Raw genomic sequence first — 18,800 nt, 5'->3', positions numbered from 1 at the left:
TTACCGGCCAAGTTTGAATAGCTCCAACTTTATTATACAACGTGAAGGTGAGAGTTTTCAATAGCTTTAGAAGGAAACTCAGCTGAGTGTGTGGCATTTATTGAAACGAGTGTTTTGAAAGTCTCCAGGTACGTCAGGTATATTTTTTCAACATACAAGAAAAGTTGAAGATTGATCATGGTGAAAATAATGTTGCACTAGCAACAGCACTCAGACCTTCTTCAAAACCAAAACTGCGGTATGGATGTCCTGTGCATTTGCCTGGTTGCAAGGTGTTTTCTGCCCTTCCATACCTGGAGGAAGGGAAGCATCCAACTAGTGACATCTTGGTGTCCCTGTGACATTATCCATTCTGGGTAATGTCAGAACTATTAGTTTTGAGAGCTTCAGTTCATTCTCCTGCAGAGCTTATGATGTGAGTAAAGCCAGAAAGACAAAACACCTCATCAGGAAAGCACAGCAAAGACTGCAGGCAGTGTGCAGCAGAGGCAGGGTAAAATGGACCTAGACAGGGGACCATTTTGTGATTCTTCAGAAATGATAAATTAGTCACGCTCTCCCTCCTGACAGAAGGTGACACACTGGATAAGACAGATATACACGCTTTTAAACTCTTCTCTCCCCCCCTCCCCGCGTTGCTGTTATTATTAATTTCCTCTGCTAAGTTATAAATGATTACTTCAGACATGCCATGGGTCACTTTATGACTGGCTACAAAAAAAGGAAATGAAAGACAAGGTCCAAATGGGGACTTATCCGTGCTTATGACAAATACAGGTAAGGCAACAACCAGCATTTTCAGCGGAAAATTAAGAAAGGATAGACTAAAACTGAAGAAAAATGCCATCATGGATAAGCACAAAGCAATGAGACACAAACGTCCAAGCAGTCAGCAGTATTCTAAAGAAGTCCAATTTATTCTACCATAAAAGTTCATTTAGTTTACACCTTACCCGTTGCAGACATCATTCCCAATTGTAGCATAGATAACTATGGCTGGATTGTCCAACAGCTGGTTTCTGGCCAAGCTAAAAGATAAATATGCACCTATATTAATGTGGAAATATGCTCTCAGCGTCTGAGTCACACACCGTGCTTGTGTGAGATCACATTTGGAAGTAGCCTGGTTGGATACAGACAGTGCTGAAATGACTACACTCCTATATTTGGGTTTTTCTTTTCACTATAGTTTTATATTTTAGTAAAGTGTCTTAAACACATCTTTTTTCATCTCTCTTTTGCCCCTAGTGGACTGTAGTTTCATTGTGGGGCAAAGACATGAACCAAAATGTTTTTTTTTAATTAGAGATGAGAGAGGAAGACAATGTTTGGCTGACAACTAAGTCTATGTGCAGAACTGAACTCAAGATCAAATCAGGATGTGGTTTGAAGCTCAGTGCTAGAGGGCAAGGATTCTTTACTACTTTTTTTCCGGAGGAGAGAACAATAAAAATCCTCGGCATGTGAACTAAAGTAAACTAAACCTGACTGACCCATAGCCCACCTAAATTCATCTGAAAAGGAGAGTTGCTGCCTCTCACCATCCAGTAGATACACAGTTATATCCGTGTGGAGATAACAGTGGACTTACCTATGTCTGTGTACATTGCTACACACAGTTAAGGGGATACAAAGCATAGATGTATGGAAAGGTTTAGTCTCTTCCCTAAGATCACTGGAAATGCCCCACCGGTTTTACTGAGCCAAGTTCAAGGCCCTGGACATGGTGACATCCACTCTTTAAAATAGTTTTTCTTCTTTTTATTAATGTTTATAACAGAGAAGAAACAGCCATCACTTCAGAGTACAAGGGTCAAGGGAAGCTGTACTTCTCAGAACATTATTGTGGATAATATATTCCTTAAAGTGCCTGTACTTTTTAGAGTACTTGTGGATAGTATATTCCTTACAGGGCTTTGCGTGTTTCTTTCAGAGAAGCAGAACTCTATCAATGCTTCTGTACCCTGAGTTAGCACTTGAATCCCATTAAACACTCACCTTTTTATTAAATAGAGGAGGTTTCCAGAAGAACCACCTGATCACACACAGTGGGAATAAGAGAATTAGTACAACATTGTTATAGTGACAAAAAAAAACCAACCAAAAAACCAACTAAAACCCAAAGTGCAAAACCCGAGTTAATTGGATATTTCCAAGAATGTAGAAGCACTAAAAATAGAAATGGAACAAGAAATCATCTCTGTAATACTTTTAGGTGCTGGCATTAAGAAGTAAAGTTAAATCCAGGGACCTGCTGCCTTTTACCTGAGTCCCACACTTCTGGCTGTATTAAATCAAATACTTTAAAGTGAAGGGTTGTTTTGATCTGGCTTTTAATCCAGATCTGGCAGCTTCTTCCCATCTGTTGAACATAGTAGTCTCTTGTAAACCAGCCAACCTGACTTGTCAACAGTCGTTCTACTTTTAACTTTCCCTATAAATTGCAAAGGGAACTGTTCTCACTCTTCTGAGAGTATGCGTCTCACAGCTATACCACATTGGGACTGATTCAAGTCCTAAACATAGACATCAAGTGCCATTTTTGACATCCCAGACTATCCAAGACACCTGCAGCAGGGCTGGAGATTCATCACAGGATGCATGAGAGGTTGTGCACTTCTGGAAAGGCAGCTGAAGATGGGAAAGATACTGTAAAGCACCTTAAATAGCTGTAGACACCAACATTTGGGTTTCTGCATTGCTCTCCTCACAAGTGTCAGACTTACAAAAAGTAGTATTAGACCAGCTGCACTCCTCCCAAGAAGCTGTGCATTTCAATGGATTGGATGCAAATCTTTCCTACTTGAGGAAAAGAGCTGGCTACACCTAAGCATCTGTGAGCATCTGTAATCTTTCATTTATATTTTGAATGAGAAAGGCATTCCCATTTAGTAAAGTTTTTATGCATTAAACCTACTAGCAGGTCTTTAAAGGCTCTGCATATACATCGCCAGCACACAAATCAAACTCCATCACCTGCAGTATAAGAGTGTTAGCAAACAAGGAGCCAAAAAATACTTTAGGCTTTGTTCAAGATGAGACTAAGGCTGTGACTGCAAGAAGCTCACTGCACAGCAATGCAGAGAAACATACACTTCAGAGAAGCAGGCCCTACAGGTAGTACTTGCTTTTATTTTGTAGTATTATCACTCTCTCCTCTTTTCTCACTCCTTCTCCTCTGGTATTACACTCCCTCTATTCTCAGCTCAGCTCTTTCCTGGTCTCTTCTTTTTTCTACATTGTGCTTCTGAAGCTTGCTTTGAGCAGCAAATCCTGTCCTCCCCGCAGCTCTTGGGAGGAAACTTGCGGACAGAACATCATTAAATCCCTGCTGGATTGGTATGGGGGAAAGATCTAAGAGATAAACCCCTAAGGTAGCAATAATACACTTTGCATTTTAATAGTGGTGCCTTTGTTATTATCACTCACCGTGATGCCAACCACATGTATCAAGGAATCCTTTATGTTTTAAATAATCCAGTTCTTCCAAGCTAAAAATTAATATATCTGTCTGCTGCTTCTTTCCTGAGGGTTGCTGATTCAAAAAGCCAGCCCGTCTGTTGAGAAGTTCTTTTCAGCAGGATAAGAGCCCCACAAAATCCTTAGAAAATATGGCTTGGAACATAACTACCAGCAGTTTATTTTTTTCTGTTTAATAGCCCTTCTTTCAGCTAGAGCGGAACACCCCCTCTTAAAGCCATTCTGTCACATGGCTCCCTGGACTGAGGCTGCAGTTCTAGCACAAATAAACAAGTGGGACCTCTAGAAATTAAAAACGTATTTATAAAAAAAATCCCAATAAGCTGGTTTAGGGTATGTATTAACTCCACAAGCATAGGTAGTTATAAGCAGCTCTGTGGAAAGCACTAACACAGTTACAAATCAAAACATCAAGAAAATGAAAGGGTTTTTAGAAAACAGTTTTCATGGGTAAATTGGGTCTTCAAGGAAGCTTTTGTGATACAAGATGAAATCTGTGATAAAAACATTCAAGATGCAAAAAGAGATGAGGCAGAACAGTTACTCTTACACTTTTGAATGTCCTGGAAGCTCTCCCTGGATCTCTCCTGCCTTTCTTTTTGTTTCTTTCCAAATATTTTCACACCAGTGGGGTTTTTTAGTTTTGGTTGAGGAATCAAGGTTGGGTTTCCTTCTGCTTGTGAGCAACTCTGAATTTCATAAACCTTGGAATACTTGAGCCGCACTTCTGTATTTTCTTGCACTCAAACCTTGCATGGCTGACAGGGAGCAGCACTAAAGTGCACTGAAAGACCCTGGGTCTGGATAGAACCAAAAGTGCTGTGTGGGCAAGAAGGCTTATTGACTTCTAATCTTTTGCTCCCTTACGTTGTAAAAGCAATTGAAAATATAATGATGCAAAGAAAAAAGTATCTGGTTTTCCCCAAATGAACATCAAGTGGAATAGACTTTCCAGGACAGATGAAGAAAAAAAAAAAGAATTATTATTTCTTAACTGGTTTTGAAGCCAGTGTGAGATAACTGGTGGTTGATGGCTCAGTGACCCATAGCACATGTTAAAAAGGACTAATTTTTCTGGTCAAAGGCAAGAATCCCAAAGAGACAGATGAAACTAAAAATGGCAAAGGAACATAAAATACCCATGCTTTGAAATAGCCTACATTATCCAAGTATCTCATGCAAAACATGGATGACAATTGTAAGATTGTGCTGTAATTATTTAGAAAATCTGAGGGTATTCCCTTTTCCCGTGTTTATCTAACCAATTTCACTGTCAGGATGTTTCTATCAAAACAAGAGATCTTCAACAAGTGCTGGAGAACATTTAGAAGAATTTTCTAACTCCACACCTGAGCATTTATGCCAAGCCCTCACACCTGGAGATCCCACTCACCCAGTCAAAAACCAGAAATGGCACATAGCTTATCAACCTGTGTGAAGCTGCTGGAAGGAAACACAACAAAATGGTATTGAAAATAGTGAACAAACAAAAATTATCTGCAGAACACTGTTCAGCAAGTCACTCTGACAGAAAACATTGATCAGGACACTGAGGTGCTTGTTGTGCAACCACAAGCTGTACTTCCACAGTAGTGTCAGAATAGAACAGATTTGTTACGAATTATTAACTTATGTTTCATATCCCATGCATTTTGTGGGATGCCTGGTGAGCAAAACTGGTCACCCCAAATGAATGTCAGCAATTCTGATACGAGTATATTCACAGGCCATGGGTAACATACTGAGCTGAGGGGCACTCTCCCGGGTCCTGTCCCTCAGCCAGACGCAGAGGAGGAAAGGGTTCACAGTCTCTAGAGGATAATGGGATTTCTTAAGAAAGGGAAGGCAGAAATCCCACTATCACAGAGACTGAGGAAGCATTTCTCCAGAGTGAAGATGCATGTCCTGAGAAGGTCAGTGGGGAAAGTCCCTCCATGCTGAGGTCTGACACAATGCCATCCCTGGGCTCTAGCTCTTGGCTGCACATCTTCCCCACCAGATCATCCTCTCTAGTGACTCATCCTCCCATTGCATACATGTGGGGCTGTGAAGCATCATTTTCAAAGGAAGGTTTAGTTGTCCCAGGTGAGGTTAGGTCAGGCTAGTGGCCAACTTTTTGCTTTATTGCCACTGAGAGTGGCTATTTAAATCCTCCCATTCAGGGAAACTATTAAGCCAAATGAGGCAATAAAAGTGAACCTTTACAGTGTAGTGTCAGTGTGATGATTTAGAGAAGACATCGAGGGAAGACATCCTGAGATTTTTCTCTCACTTGTAGTTTTTTCCCTTTTTTAAATTCCCCTCTCAATTTTCTTCAGAGTCTTTTGCCCTGTCACAGGTTCACCTCTTTTTATATCCTGCAAGTGTCTGTAGTGTAAGTGGAAAGGAGATACGTGGAGAGAAAAATGAACGATGCACACAGTGAGAGATTATTAAAAAAAAAAAACTACAAGGGAATTGGGAAAAGGAGGTGCAGGAACTACCACCCCCATTAATGTAAGGAGAACAGAACAAGGTAATTAGGCTATCATGTACTGAGATGAACTGGACAGAAATGAGAAGAACCACTCACACCTAGTCATCCATGACCATCTAGTTTGGCCCTTTTTTTTATTCTCTCAGAAAGCACAACTGGGGGACTGCAAGAGCCATCAACTTTAGTGCCCTGCATCTTACAGGCAAGAAAGTCAGAAACACCTGATTGATGACACCAAACACATTGTAAAATGCTTTCACAGAAGTCTCAAAGCCTCAGGAGCACCAAGTGTGCCACAGGAAGTAGGAAGGCATATGAGAGGCGTTGCCAGTGCCATTGGTGCTGGCACCAGAAGGCAATTTTTAAGGTGAAAATGCCCACCTGAGCCTGGAAGTGATTCTTGCATCATGCTACCTGTCTGTGCAACCTCTTCTGCCTGGTAAGATCAGGGAATCATTAGAATTGGAAGGGACCTCTAGAGATCATCCAGTCCAAACCTCCTGCCAAGGCAGGGTCACCTAGAACAGGTTACACAGGAACTTGTCCAGGTGGGTTTTGAATGTCTCCAGAAAGGGAGACTCCATGACCTCTCTGGGCAACCTTTTGCAGCGGTCTGCCACCTTCAATGCAAAGAAATTCTTCCTCATGTTGAGGTGGAACTTCATGTGTTTTAGTTTATGGCTATTACTCCTTGTCCTGTCACTGGGCACCACTGAGAAGAGTCTGGCACCATCCTCTTGACGCTTGCCTTTGAGATATTTGTATGTGTCTGTTTGTTGAAGGTAGGGCTGAGGCAGACCCTTTCTGACCCTAAATATTGCAGAAATATTCCAAACATTTAACGAGTTTCTAAGTAGCTCCAGGGGCAGCAGTGCTCCTCACTTGCAGCCAACATGAATCATCTGTTGGAAAGGAAGAGCATCCCATAAAGCCAAATTATCTACCCAAGGAGAATAAATTTTCCCAAGCTTCTGCAGCCAGTTTTCTGAAGCATGAAAATTAATTAAATACAATGGAAACACAAAGGGATAATCACAGCATAATCAAGTGTCTTTTAAACCTGCTGTTGGGAACATCACCTAATCCAAGACACAAAAGCTAACATCATAAACCTCAATTTCTAAGGAGGATTACTGTCACGTCTTCATACAACCTCTTTGTCAAATTTAATTCAACTCTGTCTTGAAACAACTCAGGGTTTCTTGTTTGCCCTTATTCCTCTGTTTTGAGGGTCATTCTAGGTTTTTACTCCTTGTTAGTAACCTTTTTTTTTTTAAATTTCCTCTCCAAACAGAGGTAGGATTAGTGAAAACCCATGTTCTTGTACCAGAGCTATCCTTCAGTTTAAACCATTCTTCCCACTCTGTGGTGTTTATACCTCAAAGGGATTCAAAACCATAACACCATTTAATTTTTGCTTTGCTGAAATGCCAGCGTGTCTTCAGAAGTCTCCATTGCCCTAATTCTCTCTAAAGCCCTTTTCTGTATCTATACCCACCCAAGTCAGTCCTCCCTAGACAAAAGGGGCTCAAATTCTGAGTTCTTATCAGTGGACTTATATGAGGAAGGACTGTCTCCTTGTCTCTAGAGAAAATGCTGTGCATGATGCATCTTGCAACCTCCTTAGTCTCTTTCCAGTTGATCCTGTACTCCTGATGGTTTCTTGGAATTTCCCTTTGGACCCCAGTGCCTCTGTTCCTCCACCACCTCTGGCTGATGAGCCACTAGTTCACAGACAAATCTCATCACTAGTTCTGTCATAGATGTTTTGTACAATTGCATTTGCTGCAATTCCTGTCACTGCTGTTCCCAAGTTCATCTAAATTATTCCTGTGTAACGATGTGTCCTGCTCTAGGATGGTTAATACTTTGCAGTTTTGCATCATTCACAGAAGCTATCAAGCATGTACCCTGGTCTTTGCTCTAAGGTCACCACTCCAAATGTTAAGCTGCATTAGCCTCAGAAGAGATGCATAGGGGACATAGATTCTCTCTCAAACCCACTACTCTTCCCTGCTTAGGTTTTTCTCTACCCACCTCTTATTGTAATAATCTTTCTCTTCTTCACTGCACACTGAGGTACCATGCAAAACACTTTCCTTAGTTCTAGGTAGGTCAAGTCTTCTGCATATTTATATGCATATATATATATATATATGAAAGTTTTTTCATAGAAAGATGTTATGCCAGCCTCACAAAAATAATTAATTAAAGCATAACAGAGTTCTTTCCTGTCTTTGTCCCACCAGTGCTTTGTTTGTGTCTGATTACTTATTTAAATCTGTTGTAAGAGCACACTGAGATGAGCACCGTTGACCTTCCCAGTTTTGCAGGAGGATCTCTGCTTGCTGGCCCCCAAGGGATGTCTTAGGATGTCATGGACAGCCTTGCTATGAGACTGACGACTGTTTTGTGCTCACTCTGCCTGCTGGTGTGGCAGCCCTAAGAGTCCCCTGTGCTACCGTAGGGTGCAGTATAGGGCTCTCTCAGCATTCCCTGCAGGAGTATAGAGCAGAGGAGTGCATGCAAGCAGGGACCATGCCACAGCCTCCGGAGTAGACGGAGAACGGCCCTTTTATCTCTGTCACTACTAGTGACATCCCTCTAAATCCCTCATTTTGGCCCTAGTCAAAAAAGGTCCATAGAGTTACAGTGGGGTACACCGGTTTTAATCCGGTGGAAATTCTTAGCGTGTTGATAAAAGGGATCAAGCCACACCCCTCCCTGCTCAGAGCAAGAAGAAAAGGTGCTGAGTTGAATAAGTTCTGTTCTCTATTTTTTCCATAAGAAATGCATGCAACTAGGAAGGGGTGTCTCTTTGTTTCTGAAAGACGGTCATTAATGCAGCATCGAGTATCAGCAGTAGCAATGTTAAAAAAAAACCAAAACAAAACAACAAAAAATGAAAAAAGTTAACATACCATTTTGGGAAATGTTTTGTAAGTCTCTGTGATTACAGCGATTTCTCTTGCGTAAACGCAGATACAGAGAGTCTGTCCAGCCTCTGAAACAAATTGAGAAAATGCAAACTGCTAAACTCATATGATACTGATAAAAATAAAGCTGATATTAAAAAAGAAATATGTTCTTGTTTCTGAACAACTTAGTACCCCAGTTATGTATATACTTCTATTTCATTATCTCTCCTTTTTTGTGGTCATAAATCTTTTTAATCTTGAACAGAGTTGCCTAAAATGAAGCCAAGATATCTTTTCAGAAACTATAAATTGATGGAAAGTTTCTTTGACATTGTTCCATCCAGGAACAATGCTTTTATGCTGGTCTTTCAGATAATGTGTTTAAAAACCTTTTTGTTATACATCATTTATCAAAATAATCCTGTTGATTGTTCACAAATTGGCTTTTCAATTGGTTGTTATGGAACAGTAAATAAAAGAGAAGAAATATTGGCAGGGAAATCATTTCCCAACAACATAAATCTTGGACAGATTAATCTGAAAGCAGGTTATGCTTGATTGTGATTAGTTCTCTTCTTTACTTTGCACTGTTGAGAAAAATCAAAAAGCAAGTGAAAAGAATAACAGCCCAAAGGTTGATAAGAAGACCAAGCTCGCAGTCAGAAGTACCTGATCATCTCTTTCTGGGCTGCTGATTTTGTGTTTGAACTGAGAAACCAAAGGAATCAGATAAATATCATGCCTTAACAACAACAAACTTGGATGAAGACTAGGATACAGAAGGCAATAATAAGTTTTAAATCAGCAACAAGAAGTAACTACCTGCGTAGAAAAACCTCAGCCAGTCACCATGCAATAGGTCACGCAAGAAATGCTCAACCTCTTTGGTTTTCAACACAGTGGGCAGGCAGAGGAAGAGGAGGAAACACACCTTCTCATTCAGAGGATATTAGTTAAAAAGTGGTATCCCTGTTTGCTTATCAGGGGGTGGGAAAGATGGACACGGACCACACCAGTTTGTATCTCTGCTTGGGCAGTCTTGAAGTAACAGGTATCCTCCCACTGCACAGTGCCAGCCAGTCTCCACCGCACTTATTGTGGTGTGGGATTTTGAGCTACTTCTCCTAAAGATACCTTGAAATCCCAGGCAGTTGTTTGATTTTTATTTCTTCCAGAAGTGAAAGAGATTAAAAACTGAACTCTGGACCAAGGCTTGTCACTGACAACTTTGGAGTCAGCTCTAATCTCTGATCATTTGTGGACTTCAGATTCTTTGGAGCCCAGACAAATGCCGTGTGTTGAGTGGCTGGACATTGTAACAGATTTTTAAAGGTCAGTTTTGCTATGGCTCTGATAGAGGAGGCTGCATAGATGTTTCCCGTTGGCTTGTCAAGTAGTAAACCTTCTTAAAGCAGACACTGTGTGAACGTAGCTGAGGCGGGGAGCCTGGATTTTTTACTGGGAGAAAAAAGGAAGCAAGAAGTGTATGGTGCAACAGATATTTTTCCTGGAAAAGAATATAATTCTGCCAACTTTTTAATTCTGTTGGTAGAGAGCCTCTTTAGGCTTGACTCATGCTTGGTTTGGCATTCAACTCTATTCCTGACCTATCTTACACAAATAAAATAAAAATTGTCTGAAATTCAGGTCCGACCAGGTACTGTTGGTGATTGTACTGTACAGGTCTGGCAGCATTAAAAGGCCTCTTAATGCTGGCCAGACAGATGATTAATAAAATTATAATAATTTTTTTTTAGTTTAACAGTTAAAACTGCAGGTATTTCAAGTGTTTAGACTTTATTTTCCTTCTTTTTTGGCAGAAACTTCTTTTTTTTCCCATCTATCCCTACATCCTTCCCCATCCACATGAGCCAAGCTAACACAGCAAATTAGGTCACAGACTCTTCCAAATTCTTCTTTTGCTATTTCCCTCTAAATGTGTTAAAAAACAAAGGGTGGAGGGAGGAGAGAAAGATTTCCCCCTAAGGGGTTACCATTTATTCCACTGTTTCAGCAGCAGAAAGAAAATCTGAGGAAGAGGAAAAGATTAAAAAAAAGAAAAAGGAAATGCTGATTTTTGTTAGTTTCAGCAATGCTCCCCTTCTCTCTTCCCCAGAATTTTGTAAAGAACAAGATTTTCTCCTTCTAAATTTCAATTAGACCAGTTCTAAAACCTACCTCAAATTTCAGGAAGATCTGGTTATATACTTAAAATATTTTTTAAAAACCCTAAATCCAGTGTCAATCTTGATTTTAGAAAGGGCAGAAGCAGATCTGAATGGATTTTTTTATCTTTCCTTTAAAGCACTGTCTTGTGAGTTTTTTTTCCTTGCTGTGCTTTGATTGACCTTGAGACTTGCTGTGACTTGGCCACCCTCCCTGCTGGTTGTCTTACCCGATAGTGGAATTCAGAAATCCAGTGATCTCTGAGAACTGGGGCCAGTCAAGCTCGTCACTGAAAGCCATTGGAAGATTAGCAAATGATTTCTGAAAGAGAAATTCTTAAATCAACACAGTTTTGCCCTCACAGACAAAAATCCTTTTAGCAAATTTGAACAGTTCTTAGCCGGAGCATTAGCCAGACAGCTGCAATTGTAAATACAGCCAGTAGTGGTAATTATGTATGCATATACTTAAAAAGTTGACTCTTGTAAGGCAGACATATCAAGAGATGGAGGAAGGAAAAGCAGAAGAGATATCTGAATTGCAGCTTCTGGTACCCTTTAATTCTGGAGGAGTCCAAAACTCCTCCCGATATGGAGTACGTACTGCAGGTGCAGACCACCAAGGCAGCAGTTGTTTGCTCCAGCATCCATCCTGTTCAAAGGTGGGTCAACCTTGGGCACAGGAAGAGATGACAGTGTGATGTCCCCAGAGCATATGGCAGAAGTATAATGTCAAATTCACTCAAAGCTCTCCTGTTCTCTCCAGCAGAATGAGCTGCAAGCATCCGATCCCCTAAAAACCTCTGCCTGGTCCTCACTGCAAATTTTAGAGATGGCACTAAAGCAACAGAGTCAGAAAGGCCCCTGAGCATGGCAGGGACCAGGGAGAAAAACACATCATGTGACATAACCTTCCTGGGAGATACATCCATCCTTTACCCTCCTCTGCTTTTGCTGATATTAGTCCCTAACATTTTTAAAGTGACTGTCTCTGTGAAAGCCTCTCTATAGATGCAAGCCATGTTGCACATTCAAAACACAGTGCCCTGTTCCTTTCCACTTTGATTTCTGACTGTCCCAAAAATCATGAAAGGTTAGAAAAACAGCCTTGATAAATTGTGCCACCTCAGAAGGACGAGAACATGGAGTAAATTTCCGGCATCTGCTAGTCTGGGGTATACTTGCAAAGACAAAAGTATAAATCCAGTGTGCTCATACAGGAAAAACTGCTGATGGAAAAGGTAATAACCAAAAGAAGGTCAAAACATAATACCAAAGAACTTACAGGCTAGTTTAATCCATATAATTTATTAGCTTCATTTTCTCTCCAAGCAATTGTGGGGTTTCCTTAAGACCTCACTGCTATAAACAACAAGCAGGTGGGTAATTCTTTATCCAGGAGGGTCAGATGTAACTGAGCAGCCACAGAAGAGCTAAATCTTGTGGTCACCACCAAGTTCTCATTCCCAGAAAATTATCATTTAGGTGAATGGGAGCTATACTTGGGTTGAGTATACGTCTGTGGATTTTGACTGTAAGATGATGGAGGGAGATGCAGGGAAAGAGGAAGAAAGGCAAATAAAGGGGGGTTGTGGGGAAAGAAATCCTGAAGCCAAGCTCTGAGCAGTCTAATGCACAGCAGATGCCAGTTTAAAGCATGTAACAGCAGATTTGACCTACTTACAGTATATCTGCATTAGTTACAAAGGTGAAAATGGGCATGTATTAATTATCTTTCAGTTCTCTCTTTCTCTCTCTCTCACATATGTATGTGTCCTTGAGTGTATCCGTATATACATACATACATAAAAATTACTGGTTTTTTTAGGGGTGGAGGGAACCTTCAAATCTGCCTTCTTCAAATCTGTTAGTTTTGTGTGCAAACAACCACTTAATCCAAGGGCACAGCTATGAGCAGTATGGCTTAGCCATTTGCAATATTTCCCTCCTCATAGTTTTGCATTAAAGATGACAGAAATAGTCACTTAGCACAGAAAAAAACAACCCTGCAGATATGATCTCTTATAAGTCACAGCATATGAGAGATATATTATATCAGCATATAACATAAAAAGAGGTAAAAATTATTAAATATTCTATGACCAATTCTCTCATTATTTCCTGTTGGCACTCAAAAACAATATATTCATTGGACAAGTCCCAAAAACTTTTAACTGTTTGGCTTTTTTTTCCCCTGCAAACTTAGTTCAAATATGAATTAGCCAGAACCTAACTGAGATGCAAATTGGTTTGGAAAGGAACATTCGAGCTCAAAATTATAGTTGTATTTGAAAACTGTATATACATTTAGCATTGACACTTTTCCAACAAAGCACTTAAGGCCAGACTTTTGAAGATATTTCAGTTCCAAAGGGTGGAGTTGAGTAGTTAATGGAAATTTCAGAAGAATGCTAGACCTTAAACTCTGCAGCGACATAGTTTGGAAAGTACAGTCTAACAGACTGTGTTTCTCTTAGTCTCAGATGCAAATGCGTCCTACTCTGGAGGTTAAACTATATTGACCTTTAGCATAAAACTCTTTTGAGCACAGACTTGTCTAAATATCATTCTCTAGACTATTCTGGCTGAGAAACTTACTTCAGCCTACGCATCAGATTTTAGCGGAGAATCAGTAGAAAGTTATTCCAGCCTAGCTTCAAATGCCATATTTTAGCCTCGAATGCTCTAGATGGGTCTCATTTCAATGAATATTCTCATCTCCTAGATGTGTCCTGCCTTGAAATACGGGGCAGCCAAAGCCGTGGCTGATGCTAAATGTATGAATGCCAAGCTGTGCTTAAACAGAAGAAGGTTCAGGGTTGCTATGGCAAGAGATTTTCAAAATCAGAACACAAAAGGGCACTGGAAACCTCACACTTATACAAGACTGTAGAAATGTCAGTCCTGGAAATCCTGAAATCTTTGAAACATCCCTTAATATTGTTCAAGTCCTTGTGATAGTATTAAGTACAGCAGACAACTTTCTTATTCTAAATATACAAATAAGCAAACCTTAATGCCCTTGAGAAAACCAAAATATATCTTTTTAAAAAGCATAAATAACATTTCTATTCTGTAAAGCTGCAGGGGGCAGAGGTTTGAAATTAGCAAAACTATAACCTTATTTCCCGCAAAATGCGGCACCTTAGTCATCACAGTACTAGCTGGGAGAAACTTACCTGCATTTCAGTGGATTTAGAGGGAAGCTAGAGAATGTTTTTAATAAGAATTTCACATATCAAACTTCTGATTTTTCTAGTGGTGGCAAAAAAAAAAAAAAGTCAGTAGGATAAGGGTTCAGGACATCCTGAATTCACATTTAAAGAAATTATGAATTCTGCTAATAGGAAATAAATACTATGAAACAGTTACTTTAATGAAACCTGAGAACCCTTTGAGTTTTTGGGCAAATAGATATTCACTGGACTATGGATAAATGCAGGATTTATTTTTCTCTTTATTCAGCATGAAAAAGAGATCCAACAGTTTTAAAATTCCTCCTTCTAGAAAGGGTATTATTTCCAGCACATTTGTAAATATATAGTGCTTTTATCTCAAAATAAAATTGTCTCTAAAATGAGAAATAAAAGTCATTTCTATTCCAAATCTGTAACAGAAAAATGCTGCATTTAGTAGCTATTTGGAAGTCAATTGCAAACAGATGGACAGAGCAGCAGGAGCACAATATCCATTGCTAGACACACCAGTGTTTTCAATATTAGCTTTCCACAAAAACTATCCACCTCCAAAAATCCTTACCAGCATTTCTTCTGCTTTACTAAACCTCATAAAGTGCACACCTACTGCATCACACTTCATTTTTAGTGTACAAATTTTCAGGTCAAAGGAATGAATATTCAGCTCAATTCTTATTGAACCTTTTGAAAGAAAAGTCTGACGAAGCCAGAAGCTATTGACAAGCAGAAAGCCAAAATAAAGTTGACTCATCCCCTTCTTACAGCTGTATAATTCTCTTCCTGTAAGGTACCTGTGACTTCCCCTAGTGCTACATAGAGAAGAGTGAGGGAATATTTTTGTTGGTTTTGCTTGTTTGCTTGTTTTAACTGGAGAAATAACATGCCTGAGCTACAGCTTTCAAAGATGTGTCCACCTTATAATGGATATTTTCCACACCAAGTAATGCCTCCATATGCTCTTATTGGGAAGAACACCCTCTGAGAGGTATGATAACTGTATATGTGCCTGGCTCCTAGGTAAAGCCTTTGGAAATATCACCAGAAAACACAGCTCCCCACTGTGATATCATACATGCTCAAGCTTGGTGACAGACAAAATGGGTGCCTATGGCTGCTTCATTGTGGGCAGGCTGGTGCCCAGGTGCTTGCAAGTTTTCCCCCTCAAACCAGTCTCCTTGGTGGATGCAGGAATATGAGTCAGATCTCCACATTTGGTCAGGTGAAAGGAAACAGAAAGAACAGGAAGGCACTAGAGGACTTGATATGGGAAGAGTAAATGATGCAACTCGATGCATTCCATGGCATGGGGCATGTAACTGAAGCACGTCCCTCTGCACTGGATTACACAGGGGGTTATTATCCCACTGCTAGGAGGGCAGTAAATTCCTAATTAGACCAGGAAATCCACAATCCAGTATACAACATCTTCCCAACAATGCTCTTCAATTCAGCGTCATGGGCATATGAATTCCAAAGTTGTTCAGCCCAAATCCTCATCTCATCACCCCTGTGTTAATCATCCAGCTACCCAAACAGCATCCTGAGCCTGCTTCAGTGAGGAAATTTCTCATTTGCATTCTCTTTCTTCCCTTACTCATCAAAATTAGTCCTTTGCACGGTAGAATATGTGCAGCATAATCAGGGAAAAACAGCATTTTGCAGAGTCTCTTAATGAAATTTTCGGCATCTCCCCTGAAAAATTATTTCTACACATAATTATCTTTAAAACTGGAATTCACAGCCACCACTGATGTGGTGCTGATTAACAGATGGGCCCACAGCATTGTTACCAAGTGTAAATTTCACTCTATACTTGTATATGTAAACACTTGTATATGTAAACATGTAAAAGGATAAATATAAATAAGAAATATGTGAAATGTATAAAGTATATAAAATGGATATGTAAAAATATAGAAAAACATTAAAGTAATAAAATCTTAATAAATCTGAGTTAACAGGCACACAACCTTTTCCCTGTACACATGATAAAAAAACCTCTACAGGGCAGGGGTGAGGAAGCCCTGTTTGGAATTCCATTAAGAGGTTTAAGATTTTACAGAAATGGAAATTAAAGCTTTGAACTGACTCTAATATTGACTGTAGATAAAACCATTTGGTAAACTAATATTTTCATATGTCTTATCAAAGAAATTTGGACAGAATCAAAGCAAATGTCTTGAGTTTGACAGTACAGGGGAACAACAGGTGCACAAAGCTGATGCCTTTTTCTTTCCTCCCCAAGCCTTAACTTCATATTCTTTCTGTGGTCTCAGGTTAAAGATGTTTTCCGTGAGATTAGTACATAGACTCTCTGCATTGTCTGTGGTAACAAACCCATCCCTAGATGTGCTTAGAAAATCTCCTTGAGGAAAGTCTTGCACTGAAAAAGCAATGAAGCCTGTTAATTTGTTAATTAAACCTATATTTGCCAGTAGCATTTAATACAACACATCAAGAGACAACAGTATTGCACCTTTGCAACCCCAAGGCAGTGGAATTGCTGCTATTGTCATTCTACACAGAGAGAGCAAGACAGAGATGACAAGCAAGAGGAAGAGGCAATGATAAAGTCTGAATTAGCTCAGAAATGTTTTTGCTGGCACTTTTGTGCTCAGGTGTCAATTTTCTTATCCAAGGTGAGCTCCAAATTAAATAACATTTTAATTTTGCAAGAGTTTAATCATAGATAATAGTTTTTGAATATGATTGGGCTCTCTGTATCTCTACATTAATATTTAACTGCTGTATTTTTTCCAGATTGGTAGGAAAGCTTGCAAATAGTCCTAGAACAGAATCTGCTCTTTCCTACCCCAAACCCCATGTACCACATACACCATGGTGGCTGCGCAGTGCACTACTGTAGAGCTCAGCTAGCTGTAGGAGGGCTGCATCTCCTGAAAGATGATTAGCTCAGCCTTGCTTTACCCTGTGTAGCTGTAACTGATTTTCCAAAGTTCCTTTATGTTACCAATATACTGTGCCATACCCACGTCAGAGGTCTGTCTCATGCTGCTCAGCTCAGGGTACCCAGTGTCTGAAGGTACACAAGAATATCTATACTATTCTTCTTTACCTTCCTCTGCTAGCTCCAGTAAGTGGTATTTTAATGCATCCCTTTCTTACTGGACTTAGAACATACACCACAAGAGATATCTGGGACTGGCTCAAGGCGGCACTGGATCTCCATGTAAAATCCAGGCTTCTTTTTTTTACTCTACTCATACACTGTATTTACCTTCTCCAATTCCAGTGACATATTAACTCCTTTTATTTTATATGCTGTCAGTGGTGTGACTACAAAAGGCCAGTGAGGGAACACATCTCTCTTAGCCCTCCCTGCCCCAGTGACGGGCACCAGCTCTAACCTGGAGGCACTCTTTCTGCAAAGGAAAGTGACCCACTTCTCCTTTTTCAACCAGTCCTCAACTTTTCCCACACTCTGGCCAGATGGAGTTGATCACTGAAAGCGTATATTTGTTGAGCCTTACACAGAGAGCACCAGTTCTCTTCCCATGCAAGTTGTTCTACACCCATCAGACAGTAACAAGGAGCCACCAAAACTCGCTTTGTAATCTGCACTCCAGCTCCCAGCCTTGAAGCTTCTACCTCAGTATGCTATTACCAGCCCTTGACCCATCCAGCTAGTGGACCAGCAAGCTTCAAGCAACAGAAATGCTTTCTAAATCTTCATTGTAGTGATAATATAATGCTCACATAGCCTAAAACTCTTCTTGCCTACATGGCTCTACTACCAGCATTACTGTGAGAATCATCATCTTCATTAGACAAGATAATCTCAATTATCATTAGTTCTAATTTATTATGTGCCTCATCAGCTCTGTCATCAGTGTCATTCATCTAATAGTTACTTATAAGCATTTAACACAGAAAAACAACTGTTAATCTGCAACATTTAAATCAGCTCTGAGATCAAAAGTGAAAAAATACATGAAACTCTCAGACCTCCCACAGCACTGTAACTACCAACACTTTGGAATAAGAATTGTTCTCCAGAAAATGTCCATATCCTTCTGCAGAGGCCAGTGGTTTTCACCAGGAAAGGTGGGCAATGGTGATCTATCTGATCACCCCTATGCAGCAGACATTTGTGCAGAGAAGGACAAGGAACAGTCCTCACTGACTAGGGAGTGACAACATTTCGGGATAGGAAACAACAGTGAAGGTCAAGAGCACACCTGCACATTTACCTCCACCCCACAATTGCAGTTTGCTGGAGTGATCTTTTCCTCTCAATTATTTCATTACATGTCAGTGAACTGCAACAGCCCAGGCTCAGCATAATTCACAGTCAGCTGCATTTTGATGTTGTTTGAAAATGGAAAATGCTGGGATACCACCCAAATATAGACATCAGTGTGGTCGTGATCTTTCACGGTCACAGAAACTCTTCCCTTAAGGACAAGTCTATTATAAATCCTTGGATGACCCTCAAATACCTGCGGATGTATTTGTTCAACAAGCCTCAAAGTCTGAACGCTGGAGTTAACAGACCTATTTCATATATGCCACAGATGAGGGAAAACAACCCAGGGCATGTCAT

At 40.1% G+C, this 18,800-nt stretch overlaps 1 protein-coding gene across 1 annotated transcript in view; it reads right to left on the bottom strand.

The window, feature by feature from the left end:
• AOAH (acyloxyacyl hydrolase) overlaps window positions 1-18,800 on the bottom strand; it is an 82,618-nt gene that overhangs the window by 22,872 nt on the left and 40,946 nt on the right. The window contains exons 13-16 of the mRNA XM_017822775.1: window positions 11,270-11,361; window positions 8,878-8,960; window positions 1,999-2,035; window positions 954-1,028 (exon numbers count right to left, since the gene is read on the bottom strand). Coding sequence (XP_017678264.1) covers window positions 954-1,028; window positions 1,999-2,035; window positions 8,878-8,960; window positions 11,270-11,361 — 287 coding nt within the window. The remainder of the gene's footprint in view (window positions 1-953; window positions 1,029-1,998; window positions 2,036-8,877; window positions 8,961-11,269; window positions 11,362-18,800) is intronic.

This window comes from Lepidothrix coronata, unplaced genomic scaffold (assembly GCF_001604755.1).
Source record: "Lepidothrix coronata isolate B3197 unplaced genomic scaffold, Lepidothrix_coronata-1.0 Scaffold3, whole genome shotgun sequence".
Taxonomy (NCBI): domain Eukaryota; kingdom Metazoa; phylum Chordata; class Aves; order Passeriformes; family Pipridae; genus Lepidothrix; species Lepidothrix coronata.
Note: the sequence above shows the minus strand (reverse complement) of the source record. Positions and strands in the feature narration are given on the sequence as shown.